This window comes from Abramis brama (assembly GCF_963993115.1).
Source record: "Abramis brama genome assembly, chromosome: 6".
Lineage (NCBI taxonomy): Eukaryota > Metazoa > Chordata > Actinopteri > Cypriniformes > Leuciscidae > Abramis > Abramis brama.
Genome location: NC_139968.1, coordinates 6,968,734 through 6,985,924, shown reverse-complemented (window position 1 = coordinate 6,985,924; position 17,191 = coordinate 6,968,734). Strand labels below are relative to the sequence as shown.

General features: G+C 42.7%; 2 protein-coding genes across 2 annotated transcripts in view; one reads left to right on the top strand and one right to left on the bottom strand.

Annotated features, from left to right (window-relative positions):
- Positions 1 to 9,911, top strand: part of LOC311084539 (uncharacterized protein) — a 37,528-nt gene extending 27,617 nt beyond the window's left edge. Inside the window, exon 2 of the mRNA XM_084116653.1 lies at positions 8,980 to 9,911. Within this exon, the coding sequence (XP_083972779.1) occupies positions 9,012 to 9,623 (612 nt within the window). The 5' untranslated portion in view covers positions 8,980 to 9,011 and the 3' untranslated portion in view covers positions 9,624 to 9,911. The remainder of the gene's footprint in view (positions 1 to 8,979) is intronic.
- Positions 9,912 to 12,757: 2,846 nt separating this feature from the next.
- Positions 12,758 to 14,814, bottom strand: LOC311085100 (uncharacterized protein). Its single transcript, XM_084117511.1, has 3 exons — positions 13,427 to 14,814; positions 13,222 to 13,307; positions 12,758 to 13,068 (listed from the first exon to the last, which is right to left on the bottom strand). Exons 1-3 carry the CDS (start codon positions 14,802 to 14,804, stop codon positions 12,859 to 12,861), a joined length of 1,674 nt encoding a protein of 557 aa, XP_083973637.1. The 5' UTR covers positions 14,805 to 14,814; the 3' UTR covers positions 12,758 to 12,858.
- Between the last annotated feature and the right edge of the window lie 2,377 nt (positions 14,815 to 17,191).

The following is a 17,191-nucleotide window of genomic DNA, read 5'->3' as shown; positions in this document are numbered from 1 at the left end:
CCCAATTCATGTTTGAGCTCTAAGACTATGAGCCATATTACTAGAGAGAAGAGCAGCACTATCCCAGGAGGGATGAATACCATCTCTTTTCAACAGGTCAGGTCTGCCCCAAAAACTTTTCCAATTGTCTATGAATTCTATATTATTTTGTGGACACCACTTAAACAACCAGCCATTGAGCGAAGACAGTCTACTAAGTATCTCATCACTCCTGCGAACAGGAAGGGGGCCAGAGCAAATTACAGTGTCTGACATCGTACTTGCGAGTTCACACACCTCTTTAACATTAATTTTAGTGATCTCCGACTGGCGGAGTTGAACATCATTAGTGCCGACGTGAATAATAATCTTAGAGAATTTACGATTAGCATTAGCCAGCACTTTTAAATTTGCTTTGATGTCAGGCGCTCTGGCTCCCGGCAAACATGTGACTATGGTGGCTGGTGTCTCTATTTTCACGTTCCGTGTGATCGAATCGCCAATAACTAGGCCACATTCAACAGGATTCACAGTGGGTGTTTCACTGAGTGGGGAGAATCTGTTTAATGTTGTTATCGGAACGGAAAAACAGTGTTTTGTCCCGTGACTACATGTCATGCGACTACATGTCATGTCGTAATTACCCTAATTTCGAGATGAGAACACATGACGTTCACATCCTCGGACCGGGAATTATGCATTTCTATGCCACACGTATAGACATGTTGATACAAAAAGAAGAAAAATGCTGGGAGTGCTTCTTGGGTGTGAAAGTGTGTAAATACCTCCGGTGCTCTTCAGTGAAGGGATCCACATATTGTTGTGTTCACATAATTAACTAAAATCATTTATTTACACACTGCTAGAAAAAAGCAAGGGGGGTACTATTATGAAGTAAACTAGCTGTGTTGGTTGTTATGGAATCAGCTGCGTGATGTTTATGTTGTGCGCATGCGTGGGTGAGGAGGAAAAAAAGAGTTGAGTAAAAAAAACATGTAATACAGATTCTGTGTGTCTCGCCTCTTCCGTAAACATAATATTGGCGACGAGGATGGCTGAATTTGGTTTACCCCCACCTGCACACTTTCTTGCCGTCCCCGGAGATCCTCCAGTTCCATGGGCAAACTGGCTGGAGAGTTTCACATAGTCTACCTGGACGCTTTAGGCTTTGATGACATTACCGACAAGACGAAAATGGCGCTCCACCGCCCAGGGGCGTAGCACCAAATTCTGGGCCCTGTATACTCTCAATGTCAGTGGGCCCCCTACACATGCCTTTGTACGATGCGGGTTAGCAAAATGAAAATTAAATTTTGAATGAAATTTTTTTTTTTTATTATTTGAATATAAACAAGTATAAATAGTGATAGTTTATTCAAATTTGAAATCTTTCCACAAAAATGATGGGAATTAAAGGAAATTAATAGAAATTAACTGGAATTTGGTGATAATTTCAACAAACTATCATATCCAAACATAAATATCAAAAATTAGTTTTTTAAATAGTAAAACAATGTAAACAACATGATCTTTTATCAGATTTATTTTAGAGTAGAACTTTAAAACTTTAACTCTTGTACTGAACCATTAATTCTTCCACGGAATAACAAAAACATGAATGTTGAGTAAAATATTACTCATCATTACACTTTATGTAGTTTGCAAGCTCAAGTGTGTCCTCAGTACTCCAGGGTTGAAGAAATCATCAGTGCATGTGATGGAGGAATGCACAGTGCATGTAGGGGGCGTGGCCTCAGTAGCCCTGCAGTGTGCATGTGATTTAATAGCAGAGATATTTAAGTGTGCTGCATTAAATCTGCTTGTTTTAGCCAAGATTATGCTACAATATATTTTCCTCAACTATATTTAAGTTCCCTGTTAAAGGAATAACCTTTCAGTTTTGTAAATTCCCATTAATTCCCTTATATTCCTGTTAACTCCCATGGAAATTTTCCAACTTTGAAAATTCCCAGAATTTTGCAACCCTATTCATTGGCTTTGATAACATCATGAATTTATTGACTATAGCTTTTAAGCACAGCACTGTGCTGCAATGCTAGGGCTTTTCACCAAACAAAAATGATAATTTGCTTTATTGCTCAAATCAATATTACCTGTGTGCACTTGAGAACACAGTGATATTGGTAGGCACATCTACATGTGCAGAAATATAGGCAGATAATTTATTAAGGAGTTTGAGAATATATCACACATTATAAGCAAAAGTAGGGCTAGTAACTTTACACTGTGCTGCCACTCTTTCCACCACTCCAATAGCACTAGGCAATAGCACACACATTGAATCAAAAGGCTTACTTATTTAAGGTAAACAACTCACAATTAGGAAGCAAGGGGGGAGCTCGCCCTTTGAGCAATGATCTCACCTTGTCTTTCCTCATTTCTGCTCTCAGTCTCAGCCTCATCTCCAGAACAGCAGCCAGGACTGGCCAGTGCTGCTACTGCTGGTGTGTCAGAACCACTGGTTGTTTCTGAAACTGGTTAATGTTGGCAACCTGACGTTAGCTGGCCTGGCCCATAATTTACTTACAGCAACAAGCAGCCTGGTTGACAAACTAAGCTAAAGATTTAACATTAGCATACATACATTAGCAGCAGCTGTCTGGCGTTGACTACGTTAACTTTAATTGGATGTAGGTGCATAACAAGCAAACTCAGTTCACCTTTTGGAAATAAAGCAGTCATCAGCTGCTTCCCCTCATTCTGCCTCCTTTCTTTTTCCTTCCTGTCTTTCTTTTTTTTCCAGAGTGTCTGGCACTGAGTTCATTCTCTCAGTTGGTGTTATCAATATATTTTGAAATGAATAATGACATCAATTGGAGGGCCCAATTAATTCGAATTAGGCTAAAAAAAAAAAAAAAAAAAAATTGATGGGATTTCAAAGGGCCCTCTCCCTAGACGGGGCCCTAGGTAGTCAGGTCCACTTTTCCCCCCACTACCACGCCCATGCCTCTGCCATTGTCTGGGAGTGGAGGGGCAACGCATTTTTCGCAATCTGGGGACGCCCAACGACTATGATGCTGCAGTTACCCTCTTGACGACCCATTTCACTGGCCACCAAAGGACTTTACTCCGTCTGTATAAACTTCGGAAGCGCCTGCAACGACCAGGTGAGTCAGTTCGAAACTACGTGACAGACTTAACAGACTTGGCGCGATTGTGTGACTATGGGGTTCTGCAAGATCAAATACTTCGGGACCAGTTCATTGAAGGGACATCGTGTGAGAAAACAAGAGAAAAGCTGTTACTAGAAGCAGACGATTTGACTTTAAGCAGAGCTGTGGAGATAGCGCTGCAAGTCGAGACAGCCATGGAATGCACGTCTCAGCTGGCGGGCGCGCGGCCCCTCGCGGACAGAGCGGCAGAGCAGTTGCAGCCTGCCTATCACACCAGCATGCACTCCGCCAACGACAGTCGGTGTTCAGAGCAAGGTTTCCCGGTACAATTCACGCAGAGACAGAACAATAGGCGAACTGCAGAGGTATGTGGTAACTGTGGTTCTAAATCACACAATTCTAAGGCACAGCATTGCCCTGCCAGAGGACAACAATGTAGAAACTGTCTGAAGCAAAACCATTTTGCCAAGATGTGCCGTTCAGCCCCGGCCACTCTCCCACAACACACTGGACCTCCACCAGCTCAGCACAACTATACAGAGATCAAAAATGTGACTGCTGGTCAGGTGGCTTTCAAAACATGTACCGTCCAGTTAGCTGAAGTAACCCTACCCTTATTAATGGACACTGGTGCGGCTGCATCACTCCTAAATTCAAGCACTTACTATAAGTTTTTCTCTCACCTGCCATTAGAACATCCTGCCACCGCTCTATGTGGCTATGACAGCTCCAGGATTGACATCCTAGGTGTGCTCCACGTGCCGGTTCACTGTGGCTCCAAGCACCTACCATCTTTCCCCTTTCACATTGCGAGGAGGGGAGCCAACCTTCTAGGCCTGGACCTGTTCACAGGCCTGGGGTTCACGCTCAGGGATGATGCTGGCTCCGACATTCACCACATCACCTCCACTTGGCAGCAAAAGTGGCCGGCTCTGTGGTCTCTCAGCCTTCACACAAAGGCCTCTGGTGAACCCGGACGTGTCACCTGTCATCCAGCCCCTGCGCAGGATCCCCTTTGCCTTGAGAGACGAGGTCACCCGCGAACTTGGGACACTCCTGGACATGGGAATTATTGAACCAGTCAACGCTGCTCCCTGGATTTCAAACCTAGTCATTGCAAAAAAAAAATCTGGGGGAATAAGAATATGTGTGGACCTACACTTGGTGAATAAGGCAGTTATTCCAGACAGATATCCTTTGCCTACCTCAGAGGAGCTCACTGCACACTTTCACGGCTCAACAGTCTTCACAAAGCTTTACTTACGTCAGGGCTACCTGCAGGTACCATTCCACCCAGCCAGCAGGGACCTCACTGCTTTCGTGACGCATGCTGGGGTGTTCCGGTACACTCGAATGGCCTTTGGGTTAAGCTCCGCCCCTAGCTGCTTTCAGAAGGTGATGAGCACAATACTGGCTGGCATCTCTGGGGTAGCGGTTTTTCTGGATGACATTGTTATTCATGCCCAAGACATCGAGACACACAACGAGCACCTCCAGAGGGTGGCTCAGGCCCTTCTTCAGAACAACCTGACTCTGAACCCAGAAAAATGCTGCTTTGCTGCCCCAGCCATCGACTTTGTGGGGTTCCGCTTGTCAGCCAAAGGGATTTCCCCTCTACAGTCCAATGTCGATGCCATACACAGGATTCCAGAGCCGACCTCAGCCTCTCAAGTGGCCTCATTTTTAGGCATGACGGCCTACTACCTCCGTTTCCTGCCCCATTACTCACAGACCACTGCACCTCTCCGCCAGCTGCTTAAAAAAGAAGAGCCATGGCACTGGACTACAGCATGTTCTGAGGCCGTACAAACAAGCCCAGCTCACAGCACCTCCGGTACTAGCCCACTTCAACCCTGAATGTCTGACTCTAGTCACTTGTGATGCTTCAGATCGGGCTATTGGTGCAGTCCTTTCACAGGTGCAGGACGGGGTGGAGAGACCTGTAGCCTTCGCCTCCAGGGCATTAACACCAACAGAACAGCGCTACTCTGTGGGTGAACGTGAGGCGCTTGCCTGTGTTTGGGCTTCAGAGTGTTTGGGCTTCACCTTTACCTCTACGGACGGCGTTTCACCCTCAGGACCGACCATCAGGCCCTGACCGCATTGCTGACAGCATCTGGTCATAACCGGTCATAAACCCCTGCGCCTACACAGATGGGGGGAAAGGCTGAGGCAATATGACTATGTACTGAAATTTACCCCTGGAAGGGACAATGTAGTCGCCGACTTACTCTCTCGTTCCATCGATGGCCCCACACCCATGGTCTCCCCTGATGAAGACACAGAGACTGAATTAATTCACATGCTTCACACGCCCTTGCAGTCGGCCGTGTCATTGGAGGAGTTGCAGCACGAGTCAGAGCGTGACCCCACACTGTCCTCGCTACGCACGTACATTCGCTCTGGATGGCCAGCAAAGGTTTGTGATGAGCTCATGCCATTCACAAGGGTGCGTGATGAACTTTCATGTTTGGGTGGTGTTTGTATCTCCAGGGGCCTGTGCACCGTGGTGCCCTGTAGCCTGCGGGCCCGCGTGCTATCCATGGCACACGAGGGGCACCTAGGCATTGTTAAACTCAAACAGCGATGCAAAGATCTCATCTGGTGGCCAGGCATTGATCGCGATATTGAAGCCCTTGTTAAGGATTGTGTGCCATGCCTCCTTAGTGGGAAAACTGGACCTCCAGTGCCAACCCCGCTGCAGCCGGTTCCATGGCCGTCCCGCCCATGGGAACATCTCCAGCTTGACATCTGTGGAGAGATCCATGGCCGTGGAATTCCCCATCATCAGAGTTTCCTTGTGGTGCTGTACGACCTCCATTCGAAATGGCTTGAAGTGGTTCCGGCTGGAACTGTCACAACACAGGTAATCACAGACATTCTAGAAGTCTTGTTTGCGCGTTGGGGCATGCCTCGCGCCATCACGACAGATAACGGACCCCAGTTCATCTCTGCAGACTTTTCTCAGTTCCTCAGTGATAGGGGAATCAAACACATCCGCACAGCATACTACAACCCACAAGCAAATGGCGGTGTGGAGCGGTTCAACCAGAGCCTAAAGAATGGCGTCCGGGCTCACCTGGCTCAGGGGTGTACATTCCAGACAGCACTCAACCAAACCTTAATGCACTACAGGGCCAGCCAACACGCTACAACTGGGGCCTCTCCAGCACTCCTCATGCTGGGCCGGGAGATGGAACTGCCACTGGACAGACTCAAGGCACAGGGCATGGCAGTGCCTACAGCCGGCAGCTCTCAGGCTCAGACCAAAGCCGCTGTAAACAGACACCAGCAACGGATGCGGCAGTATTTTGGCCGGAAACACAGGGACAAGGCCACTGCTATTACTGCAGGCGACTGGGTTCGAGCACGTAGGCCACATCGGGGCAACAAGATGGCTTCATACTGGAGCCAGCCCTTTCAGGTGCACCGCCAGCTGGGCCCAGCCACATTCATGCTTAGTGACGGATCACGATGGCATGCTAAAAGATGGCCAGGTGAGGAAATGGTGGCTCCACTGCCATCAGTCCCTCCTCCACTGGTGCCGACATGTACAGGGCCACAGCAGGCTTCCCATACTCCTCAGGCCGCACCGTCACCAGTGCCCCAGAAACCTGCCCCTGACCTGCAATCTCATCTGCTTTCCCCTGGCCTCCAGTCAGATCCAGAGCCGGCCCATGCCACAAGTCCAGCTATGGGGAACTCCCCAGCGGTTATGGAATGGCCGCAGCCTGAGGTCGAGGAGGGCCGAACCGTAAGGGCCAGGGTCCGCCCTGCCTACTTAAAGGACTTTGTCACAGAGTGACAGTGTAGGCCTTGCACTAGGTATTGTACTGTTCAATTGTTTTGGCAAGGACTTAGTTATGCATAAGTCTAGTTTCTTGGGAGGGAGGGGGAAATGTTGTGTTCACATAATTAACTAAAATCATTTATTTACACACTGCTAGGAAAAAGCAAGGGGGGTACTATTATGAAGTAAACTAGCTGTGTTGGTTGTTATGGAATCAGCTGCGTGATGTTTATGTTGTGCGCATGCGTGGGTGAGGAGGAAAAAAAGAGTTGAGTAAAAAAAACATGTAATACAGGTTCTGTGTGTCTCGCCTCTTCCGTAAACATAATACATATATCTTAAGATAAGGGTCTGAGGCACTCAGGAGGATGAAGATTAAAAAGCCTTTATTAATCCATGGCTAGTCTAATAAAATAAAAACATGCCTACGCGTTTCAGCCAACAAGGCTTTCGTCAGGGCTTTCGTTAGACTAGCCATGGATTAATAAAGGCTTTTTAATCTTCATCCTCCTGAGTGCCTCAGACCCTTATCTTAACGTATAGACATGTATCTGCATACAGTGAGGAAAATAAGTATTTGAACACCCTGCTATTTTGCAAGTTCTCCCACTTGGAAATCATGGAGGGGTCTGAAATTGTCATCGTAGGTGCATGTCCACTGTGAGAGACATAATCTAAAAAAAAAAATCCAGAAATCACAATGTATGATTTTTTAACTATTTATTTGTATGATACAGCTGCACACCTTGAACACCTGTCTATCAGCTAGAATTCTGACCCTCAAAGACCTGTTAGTCTGCCTTTAAAATGTCCACCTCCACTCCATTTATTATCCTAAATTAGATGCACCTGTTTGAGGTCGTTAGCTGCATAAAGACACCTGTCCACCCCATACAATCAGTAAGAATCCAACTACTAACATGGCCAAGACCAAAGAGCTGTCCAAAGACACTAGAGACAAAATTGCACACCTCCACAAGGCTGGAAAGGGCTACGGGGAAATTGCCAAGCAGCTTGGTGAAAAAAGGTCCACTGTTATGGTATTCAGACAGACAGCGGGAATGAGACATTTATGTGATGTGGTGCAAACACCACTAACAACACTAACCACTAAAACACCACTTTTTTTCAGTGAAAATTTGCGTTCACTTAAATAACTTTGAATGTTTTAATATGCATTGACACAAACAACTTTATCTGAATGTTTTATTGATATAACATGACACAGAGTTGTTAGAAAAGAAATGCGTTAGCAATATCACTGCATGATGAAATAACCGATGGACTGGTTTTTTGAACCGGTTCATTGAAACAAACTGCCTGAAAGAACCAGTTCACGGAAATGAATCAGACTTCACATCATACTTCAAATGGAAAAATAAAGTATAAATACAAAACAAACAAGTCAAAAGAGTTGAGTCAAATGTCTTTCAAATAAATCCATACATGAGCCACAAAAGAACAGGCAGTTCACAGGTCTACCTTAAAGAACTCAAGACAGAGCAAAGGTATAAACTAATGAAGAACTTATATTTAGTTTATACCTTCACACAAAATGGCAGCTGGAGAAAAGGTAATAAAACTGCTAATCATCTTCAAATTGATAACATTGTTGTCAGATTATTCAGAGATTTCACATATTTTATTGAAACACATGGTTAAGACCCTTATACAAGTTATGTAGATTTATGCATTTTATAAAGTGCATTTGATTATGCTTGCTGTAAGGGAAACAGGTCAGTTTAGCTCAATGGGAATTATTAATTAATTATTTATTTATTTATTTATTTATTAAACCATTTTGAATTTATAAAATACTATTTATTAGCACGGTAACCAGATCAGCAGTTTAAGACATTAAATTCGGAAGCACATAACGCAAGACACTTCTCTTTAAATACAAACAAGACGTTATTGATTATTCTAACACATAAAACTAATATATAACACATAAACACCCGCCAACACACACAAACACACATTCACACAAGTTGCAGAATGAGTTTTAAGAGAGTTTCTAATATATGCCAACTGCACTTTATAAGACATGAACTGAACCCTTCTATCGTTTCTTAGGCAGGGTTATTAAATGTTATATCAATGCAAAGATGGCCACCGCCCCGCCTGAGTCCTTAGCCAAGATGGCCGCCACCCCGCCTGAGTCCTTAGCCAAGATGGCTGCCGCCCCGCCTGAGTCTTCGGCCAAGATGGCCACTGCCCTGCCTGAGTCCTCGGCCAAGATGGCCGCCGCCCCACCTGAGTCTTCGGCCAAGATGGCCACCGCCCCGCCTGAGTCCTTAGCCAAGATGGCTGCCGCCCCGCCTGAGTCCTCGGCCAAGATGGCCACTGCCCTGCCTGAGTCGTCGGCCAAGATGGCCACCGCCCCGCCTGAGTCCTCAGCCAAGATGGCCACCGTCCCGCCTGAGTCCACGGCCAAGATGGCCACCGCCCCGCCTGAGTCCTCGGCCAAGATGGCTGCCACCCCGTCTGAGTCTTCGGCCAAGATGGCCACCGCCCTGCCTGAGTCCTCGGCCAAGATGGCCACCGCCCTGCCTGAGTCCTCGGCCAAGATGGCCACCGCCCCGCCTGAGTCCTCGGCCAAGATGGCTGCCACCCCGCCTGAGTCTTCGGCCAAGATGGCCACCGCCCCGCCTGAGTCCTCGGCCAAGATGGCTGCCGCCCCGCCTGAGTCTTCGGCCAAGATGCAGGCTGAATCATAAGACGCTGTCAAAGTTTGTACATTTACAGTTGCATTTCTGATGCTTTCGATTTTCTCAGTGAAGAAATTCATAAATACATTACTAAACTGTAATGGAATAATTTGTTCAGGTGATGTCTGTTTATTTGTTAATCTAGTCACTGTACTAAATAAAAGTATTGGATTGTTTTGGTTATTTTGTATTAGTTTGTGGAGATGTTCGGCCCTGGCTGCTTTAAGAGCCTTTTTCCTTGTGGGACTCAAGCTGTGCTATCTCCAAACCCATCTGTCTCATTAAACTTGACATCTTAAGTGTGTGTTTGTTTAGTGCAAGACTAAAACGCTAAAAATGCTGTTAACCTTTTTACTGTGACTACAAGAATTCCTTACACACTGAAAATATATCTATAAAAATGAATAAATCTGTAAAGCGGCTTCATTCAGGGATTTTATGTAGAGGATCCCTTACAAAAAGAAGTTTATTCAAGTGTGCTGTTAAACTAAAAATAAGAAAGTAGCATAACAGATAACAGATCACTCTAAATTGCAATGTAGACACATGCATTTGCTGTGAAGCTGCTTTGAAACGATGTGTATTGTGAAAAGCGATATACAAATAAATGTGAATTAAATAGAAATTATGTATTCTCATAAATATACTTTATGTACTTCTCAGAAATATACTTAAAATTACAATTAAGTATACTAGACTTATACTGACAGAAAAGTCTAAATCTATTTGGCATATAGGCCTACTTGTACTCTTTAAGTAAATCTTAAAAGTATCATTAAGTATTCGAAGTATTGGCTTGGCCTATTAAATAACTTTTTTCACATAGTTTTACATACTGTCTTATAATTTTACATGTATTTGGCTTCTAATAGAATAGATTTGTTTGAAAATGTTGATTTATAAAGAAAACAGATATGGTCCTAATTTTAGAGGATGTGAAATTCTGTGTAATCCACTAGTTTACATAGGAATTTAAATCAAATGTATTCAGATATTCATACAAAAAATATTCTGGGGGCCATGAAAATTTTGTGAAAATGATAAAAAAAATTCTGGCGCTGGTTGGCAATTAAAACAAAAAACTGCTGGCGGGGAAAGAGTTAAAGTAGAGTTAAAGGTATATTTCAAGTATAAACATTATTATAAATAGGAATATAGTACTATACTTAAAGTGAAAAATATATATAAATAGTAAACTAAGTGTGATGTTATGTTCACTTACAGAAAACGTACAATACTTGCAGTCTTTTATTAAAATGGCCTTTTATTCACATTCCGCAAAACGTCAACTATGTCAGCAAACATAAACAGAAGCTCAACTGAACATGCTTGATGCGTGAGACCAAACCTCAATGGTTCTTGCTGAAGCTCAAACGTGCTGCGTAACACGTGAATGAACCTCATTGGTTCTTGCTGAAGCTCAAACGTGCTGCGTAACACGAGAATGAACCTCATTGGTTCTTGCTGAAGCTCAAACGTGCTGCGTAACACGAGAATGATCCTCATTGGTTCTTGTTGAAGCTCAAACGTGCTGCGTAACACGAGAATGATCCTCATTGGTTCTTGTTGAAGCTCAAACGTGCTGCGTAACACGAGAATGATCCTCATTGGTTCTTGCTGAAGCTCAAACGTGCTGCGTAACACGAGAATGATCCTCATTGGTTCTTGTTGAAGCTCAAACGTGCTGCGTAACACGAGAATGATCCTCATTGGTTCTTGCTGAAGCTCAAACGTGCTGCGTAACACGTGAATGAACCTCATTGGTTCTTGCTGAAGCTCAAACGTGCTGCGTAACACGAGAATGAACCTCATTGGTTCTTGCTGAAGCTCAAACGTGCTGCGTAACACGTGAATGAACCTCATTGGTTCTTGCTGAAGCTCAAACGTGCTGCGTAACACGAGAATGAACCTAATTGGTTCTTGAGAAGGTCAAACGTGCTGCGTAACACGTGAATGAACCTCATTGGTTCTTGCTGAAGCTCAAACGTGCTGCGTAACACGAGAATGAACCTCATTGGTTCTTGCAGAAGCTCAAACGTGCTGCGTAACACGAGAATGAACCTAATTGGTTCTTGAGAAGGTCAAACGTGCTGCGTAACACGTGAATGAACCTCATTGGTTCTTGCAGAAGCTCAAACGTGCTTCGTAACACGAGAATTAACCTAATTGGTTCTTGAGAAGCTCAAACATGCTGCGTAACACGAGAATGAACCTCACTGGTTCTTGCTGAAGCTCAAACGTGCTGCGTAACACGAGAATGAACCTCATTGGTTCTTGCTGAAGCTCAAACGTGCTGCGTAACACGAGAATGAACCTCATTGGTTCTTGCAGAAGCTCAAACGTGCTGCGTAACACGAGAATGAACCTAATTGGTTCTTGAGAAGCTCAAACATGCTGCGTAACACGAGAATGAACCTCATTGGTTCTTGCTGAAGCTCAAACGTGCTGCGTAACACGAGAATGAACCTAATTGGTTCTTGAGAAGGTCAAACGTGCTGCGTAACACGTGAATGAACCTCATTGGTTCTTACTGAAGCTCAAACGTGCTGCGTAACAAGAATGAACCTCATTGGTTCTTGCAGAAGCTCAAACGTGCTGCGTAACACGAGAATGAACCTAATTGGTTCTTGAGAAGCTCAAACCTGCTGCGTAACACGAGAATGAACCTCATTGGTTCTTGCTGAAGCTCAAACGTGTTGCGTAACACGAGAATGAACCTAATTGGTTCTTGAGAAGCTCAAACATGCTGCGTAACACGTGAATGAACCTCATTGGTTCTTGCAGAAGCTCAAACGTGCTGCGTAACACGAGAATGAACCTCATTGGTTCTTGCAGAAGCTCAGACGTGCTGCGTAACAAGAATGAACCTCATTGGTTCTTGCAGAAGCTCAAACGTGCTGCGTAACACGAGAATGAACCTCATTGGTTCTTGCAGAAGCTCAAATGTGTTTGGAGACCGAAAGTCGAAAGTCTTACAGGTTTGGAATGACATGAGGGTGAGTAATTAATGACAGAATTTTAATTTTTGGTTGAACAATCCCTTTACCTATTAAACTATTATTATACCTATAAGTTCAATAATAATATAGTTGCAGTACAAATGAAAACTTTGTGGTGTTATAACACGCACGGCACAGGAGATTCGAGGGAACAATCTTTAATAACTTAGAAGAACATAAAAGAGAAAAACAAAGCTACTACACTTACACATTCATGAGGCTGCTTAAATACATAGGGAGAGTAATCAACATAAAATAGAACAGGTGCAGGGACTAATTAACACCCAGGGAAACCAACGATAAAGGAACAGTGAAAATGATATAAGGGATATAAGGGATTGCATGTGGTTGGACAGAACTTTTTTCATAGCAGATCCTTTGACCAACAATTTTCTTGATTTCTTCACAGTAATCCTGATGGTCCCACTAATGTTTGCTTGAAAGTGCTTGGCAAACTGCAATACAAATTTAAAACTTATAAATTTTACATATATATAAACACATTCATTACAGTAAAATCTAAACAGTAACAAACAACTGTTTTGAGTCCGTTTTGACCAGCTAATGATCACAATTAGACAAAAAAGTTTAGACATAAATTAGCTTACCTTTTCAAAATATGTAATGATTTGATCATTGTTCATCTCAACAAAGGATCTAATTTTGAAAGTTGCGTAAGCAAATGCTGTCATATCTATAAAATGAAAATGCAAATTAGATTCATTTCAGCATAAGTGAAAATAACTGTAATAGCAAAATATGGGAGGTGAGTAATAAGAAATTGCATAAATAAATCAAATAAATATGACTTACTTCGGGGGAGAGCACCTGTAGAGGAAGATGTTGCTGGGTGAACTAACGTTGTTGGTCCACCTGTTATCATTTGTACAGATGTAGAATCTTGTGTAATTGATGTTTCTCTTTGAGTTGTAGATGAGGTTTCAGTTGCTGCTGGCTCTACTACCATTGTTGGTCCAGCTGTTGTCATTGGTTCAGAAGAAGATGCTGGTATATTTGATGTTTCTGTTTGAGTTGCTGTTGTGGTTTCAGTTGTTGTTGATGATGATGATGATGATGATGTTGTTGGAGAAGAGATTGATGGTTGAGTTGTATCCATTGTTGTTGATTCAGGTGCAGATTTCGGTGTACTTGTGGTTTCTGTTTGAGGTGTAGATGTGGTTTCAGCTGTTGTTGATTGAATTGAATTAGTTGTAGTTGCATTTACAAATGTAGTTTCTGCTGTGGTTTCTGTTTGAGGTGTAGATGTGGTGTCAGTTTTTGTTGTTGTTGTTTGAACTGTATTTATTGGTCCATCTGTTGTCATTGGTTCAGGTGTAGATGCTGGTATAGTTGATGTTTCTGTATGAGGTGTAGGTGTGGTTTCAGCTGTAGTTGATTGAATTGAATTAGTTGTAGTTGCACTCACAGATGTAGTTTCTGCTGTGGTTTCTGTTTGAGGTATAGATGTGGTTTCAGCTGTTGTTGTTGATGATGATGTTGTTGTTGGAGAAGAGAATGATGGTTGAGTTGTATCCATTGTTGATGATTCAGATGCAGATTTCGGTGTACTTGTGGTTTCTGTTTGAGCTATAGATGTGGTTTCAGCTGTTGTTGATTGAATTGAAATTGTTGTAGTTGCACTCACAGATGTAGTTTCTGCTGTGGTTTCTGTTTGAGGTGTAGATGTGGTTTCAGCTGTTGTTGTTGATGATGATGTTGTTGTTGGAGAAAAGAATGATGGTTGAGTTGTATCCATTGTTGTTGATTCAGATGCAGATTTCGGTGTACTTGATGTTTCTGTTTGAGGTGTAGATGTGGTTTCAGCTGTTGTTGATTGAATTGAAATTGTAGTTGCACTCACAGATGTAGTTTCTGCTGTGGTTTCTGTTTGAGGTGTAGATGTGGTTTCAGCTGTTGTTGTTGATGATGATGTTGTTGTTGGAGAAGAGAATGATGGTTGAGTTGTATCCATTGTTGATGATTCAGATGCAGATTTCGGTGTACTTGAGGTTTCTGTTTGAGGTGTAGATGTGGTTTCAGCTGTTGTTGATTGAATTGAAATTGTTGTAGTTGCACTCACAGATGTAGTTTCTGCTGTGGTTTCTGTTTGAGGTGTAGATGTGGTTTCAGTTGTTGTTGTTGATGATGATGTTGTTGTTGGAGAAGAGAATGATGGTTGAGTTGTATCCATTGTTGTTGATTCAGATGCAGATTTCGGTGTACTTGATGTTTCTGTTTGAGGTGTAGGTGTGGTTTCAGCTGTTGTTGATTGAATTGAAATTGTAGTTGCACTCACAGATGTAGTTTCTGCTGTGGTTTCTGTTTGAGGTGTAGATGTGGTTTCAGCTGTTGTTGTTGATGATGATGTTGTTGTTGGAGAAGAGAATGATGGTTGAGTTGTATCCATTGTTGTTGATTCAGATGCAGATTTCGGTGTACTTGAGGTTTCTGTTTGAGGTGTAGATGTGGTTTCAGCTGTTGTTGATTGAATTGAAATTGTTGTAGTTGCACTCACAGATGTAGTTTCTGCTGTGGTTTCTGTTTGAGGTGTAGATGTGGTTTCAGTTGTTGTTGTTGACGATGATGTTGTTGTTGGAGAAGAGAATGATGGTTGAGTTGTATCCATTGTTGATGATTCAGATGCAGATTTCGGTGTACTTGAGGTTTCTGTTTGAGGTGTAGATGTGGTTTCAGCTGTTGTTGATTGAATTGAAATTGTTGTAGTTGCACTCACAGATGTAGTTTCTGCTGTGGTTTCTGTTTGAGGTGTAGATGTGGTTTCAGTTGTTGTTGTTGATGATGATGTTGTTGTTGGAGAAGAGAATGATGGTTGAGTTGTATCCATTGTTGATGATTCAGATGCAGATTTCGGTGTACTTGAGGTTTCTGTTTGAGGTGTAGATGTGGTTTCAGCTGTTGTTGATTGAATTGAAATTGTTGTAGTTGCACTCACAGATGTAGTTTCTGCTGTGGTTTCTGTTTGAGGTGTAGATGTGGTTTCAGTTGTTGTTGTTGATGATGATGTTGTTGTTGGAGAAGAGAATGATGGTTGAGTTGTATCCATTGTTGTTGATTCAGATGCAGATTTCGGTGTACTTGATGTTTCTGTTTGAGGTGTAGATGTGGTTTCAGCTGTTGTTGATTGAATTGAAATTGTTGTAGTTGCACTCACAGATGTAGTTTCTGCTGTGGTTTCTGTTTGAGGTATAGATGTGGTTTCAGCTGTTGTTGTTGATGATGATGTTGTTGTTGGAGAAGAGAATGATGGTTGAGTTGTATCCATTGTTGATGATTCAGATGCAGATTTCGGTGTACTTGTGGTTTCTGTTTGAGGTGTAGATGTGGTTTCAGCTGTTGTTGATTGAATTGAAATTGTTGTAGTTGCACTCACAGATGTAGTTTCTGCTGTGGTTTCTGTTTGAGGTGTAGATGTGGTTTCAGTTGTTGTTGATGATGATGATGTTGTTGTTGGAGAAGAGAATGATAGTTGAGTTGTATCCATTGTTGTTGATTCAGATGCAGATTTCGGTGTACTTGTGGTTTCTGTTTGAGGTGTAGATGTGGTTTCAGCTGTTGTTGATTGAATTGAATCTGTTTTAGTTGCACTCACAGATGTAGTTTCTGCTGTGGTTTCTGTTTGAGGTGTAGATGTGGTTTCAGCTGTTGTTGTTGATGATTATGATGATGTTGTTGTTGGAGAAGAGAATGATGGTTGAGTTGTATCCATTGTTGTTGATTCAGATGCAGATTTCGGTGTACTTGTGGTTTCTGTTTGAGGTGTAGATGTGGTTTCAGCTGTTGTTGATTGAATTGAAATTGTTGTAGTTGCACTCACAAATGTAGTTTCTGCTGTGGTTTCTGTTTGAGGTGTAGATGTGGTTTCAGTTGTTGGTGATGATGATGATGATGTTGTTGTTGGAGAAGAGAATGATGGTTGAGTTGTATCCATTGTTGTTGATTCAGATGCAGATTTCGGTGTACTTGAGGTTTCTGTTTGAGCTATAGATGTGGTTTCAGCTGTTGTTGATTGAATTGAATCTGTTTTAGTCGCACTCACAGATGCAGTTTCTGCTGTGGTTTCTGTTTGAGGTGTAGATGTGGTTTCAGCTGCTGTTGATTGAATTGAAATTGTTGTAGTTGCACTCACAGATGTAGTTTCTTCTGTAGTTTCTGTTTGATTTGTAGATGTGGTTGGTTCAACCATAGTTGTTAATGTTGTTTGACCAGTTGTTGTTTGTGCAGCTGGTGATGTAAAAAAAAAAACAATAGAAGAAAAGCATTTATAGATGGCAGACAACAGTGACATTTCATGAGCACTAACACATATCAGATTGGTCATATAAGAGAAACATAAAAATGTGGAAACCACTGATCTAGAATACCCCTTTGCCAGTAAGACCCCTTGCATTTGCTGCCTATTAATAATGTTTAAAGATTGGAAGGCAGAGGCATCCACATCCAGTAGGTTTTTCTAATGGGCTTTTGCAATGCAAGGCGGTTTCATACAAAGGCTAGAAGAACAATTGAATTAAGTTATAAATAAAAATAATAAACAACCCAAATAAATAAGGAGAATTT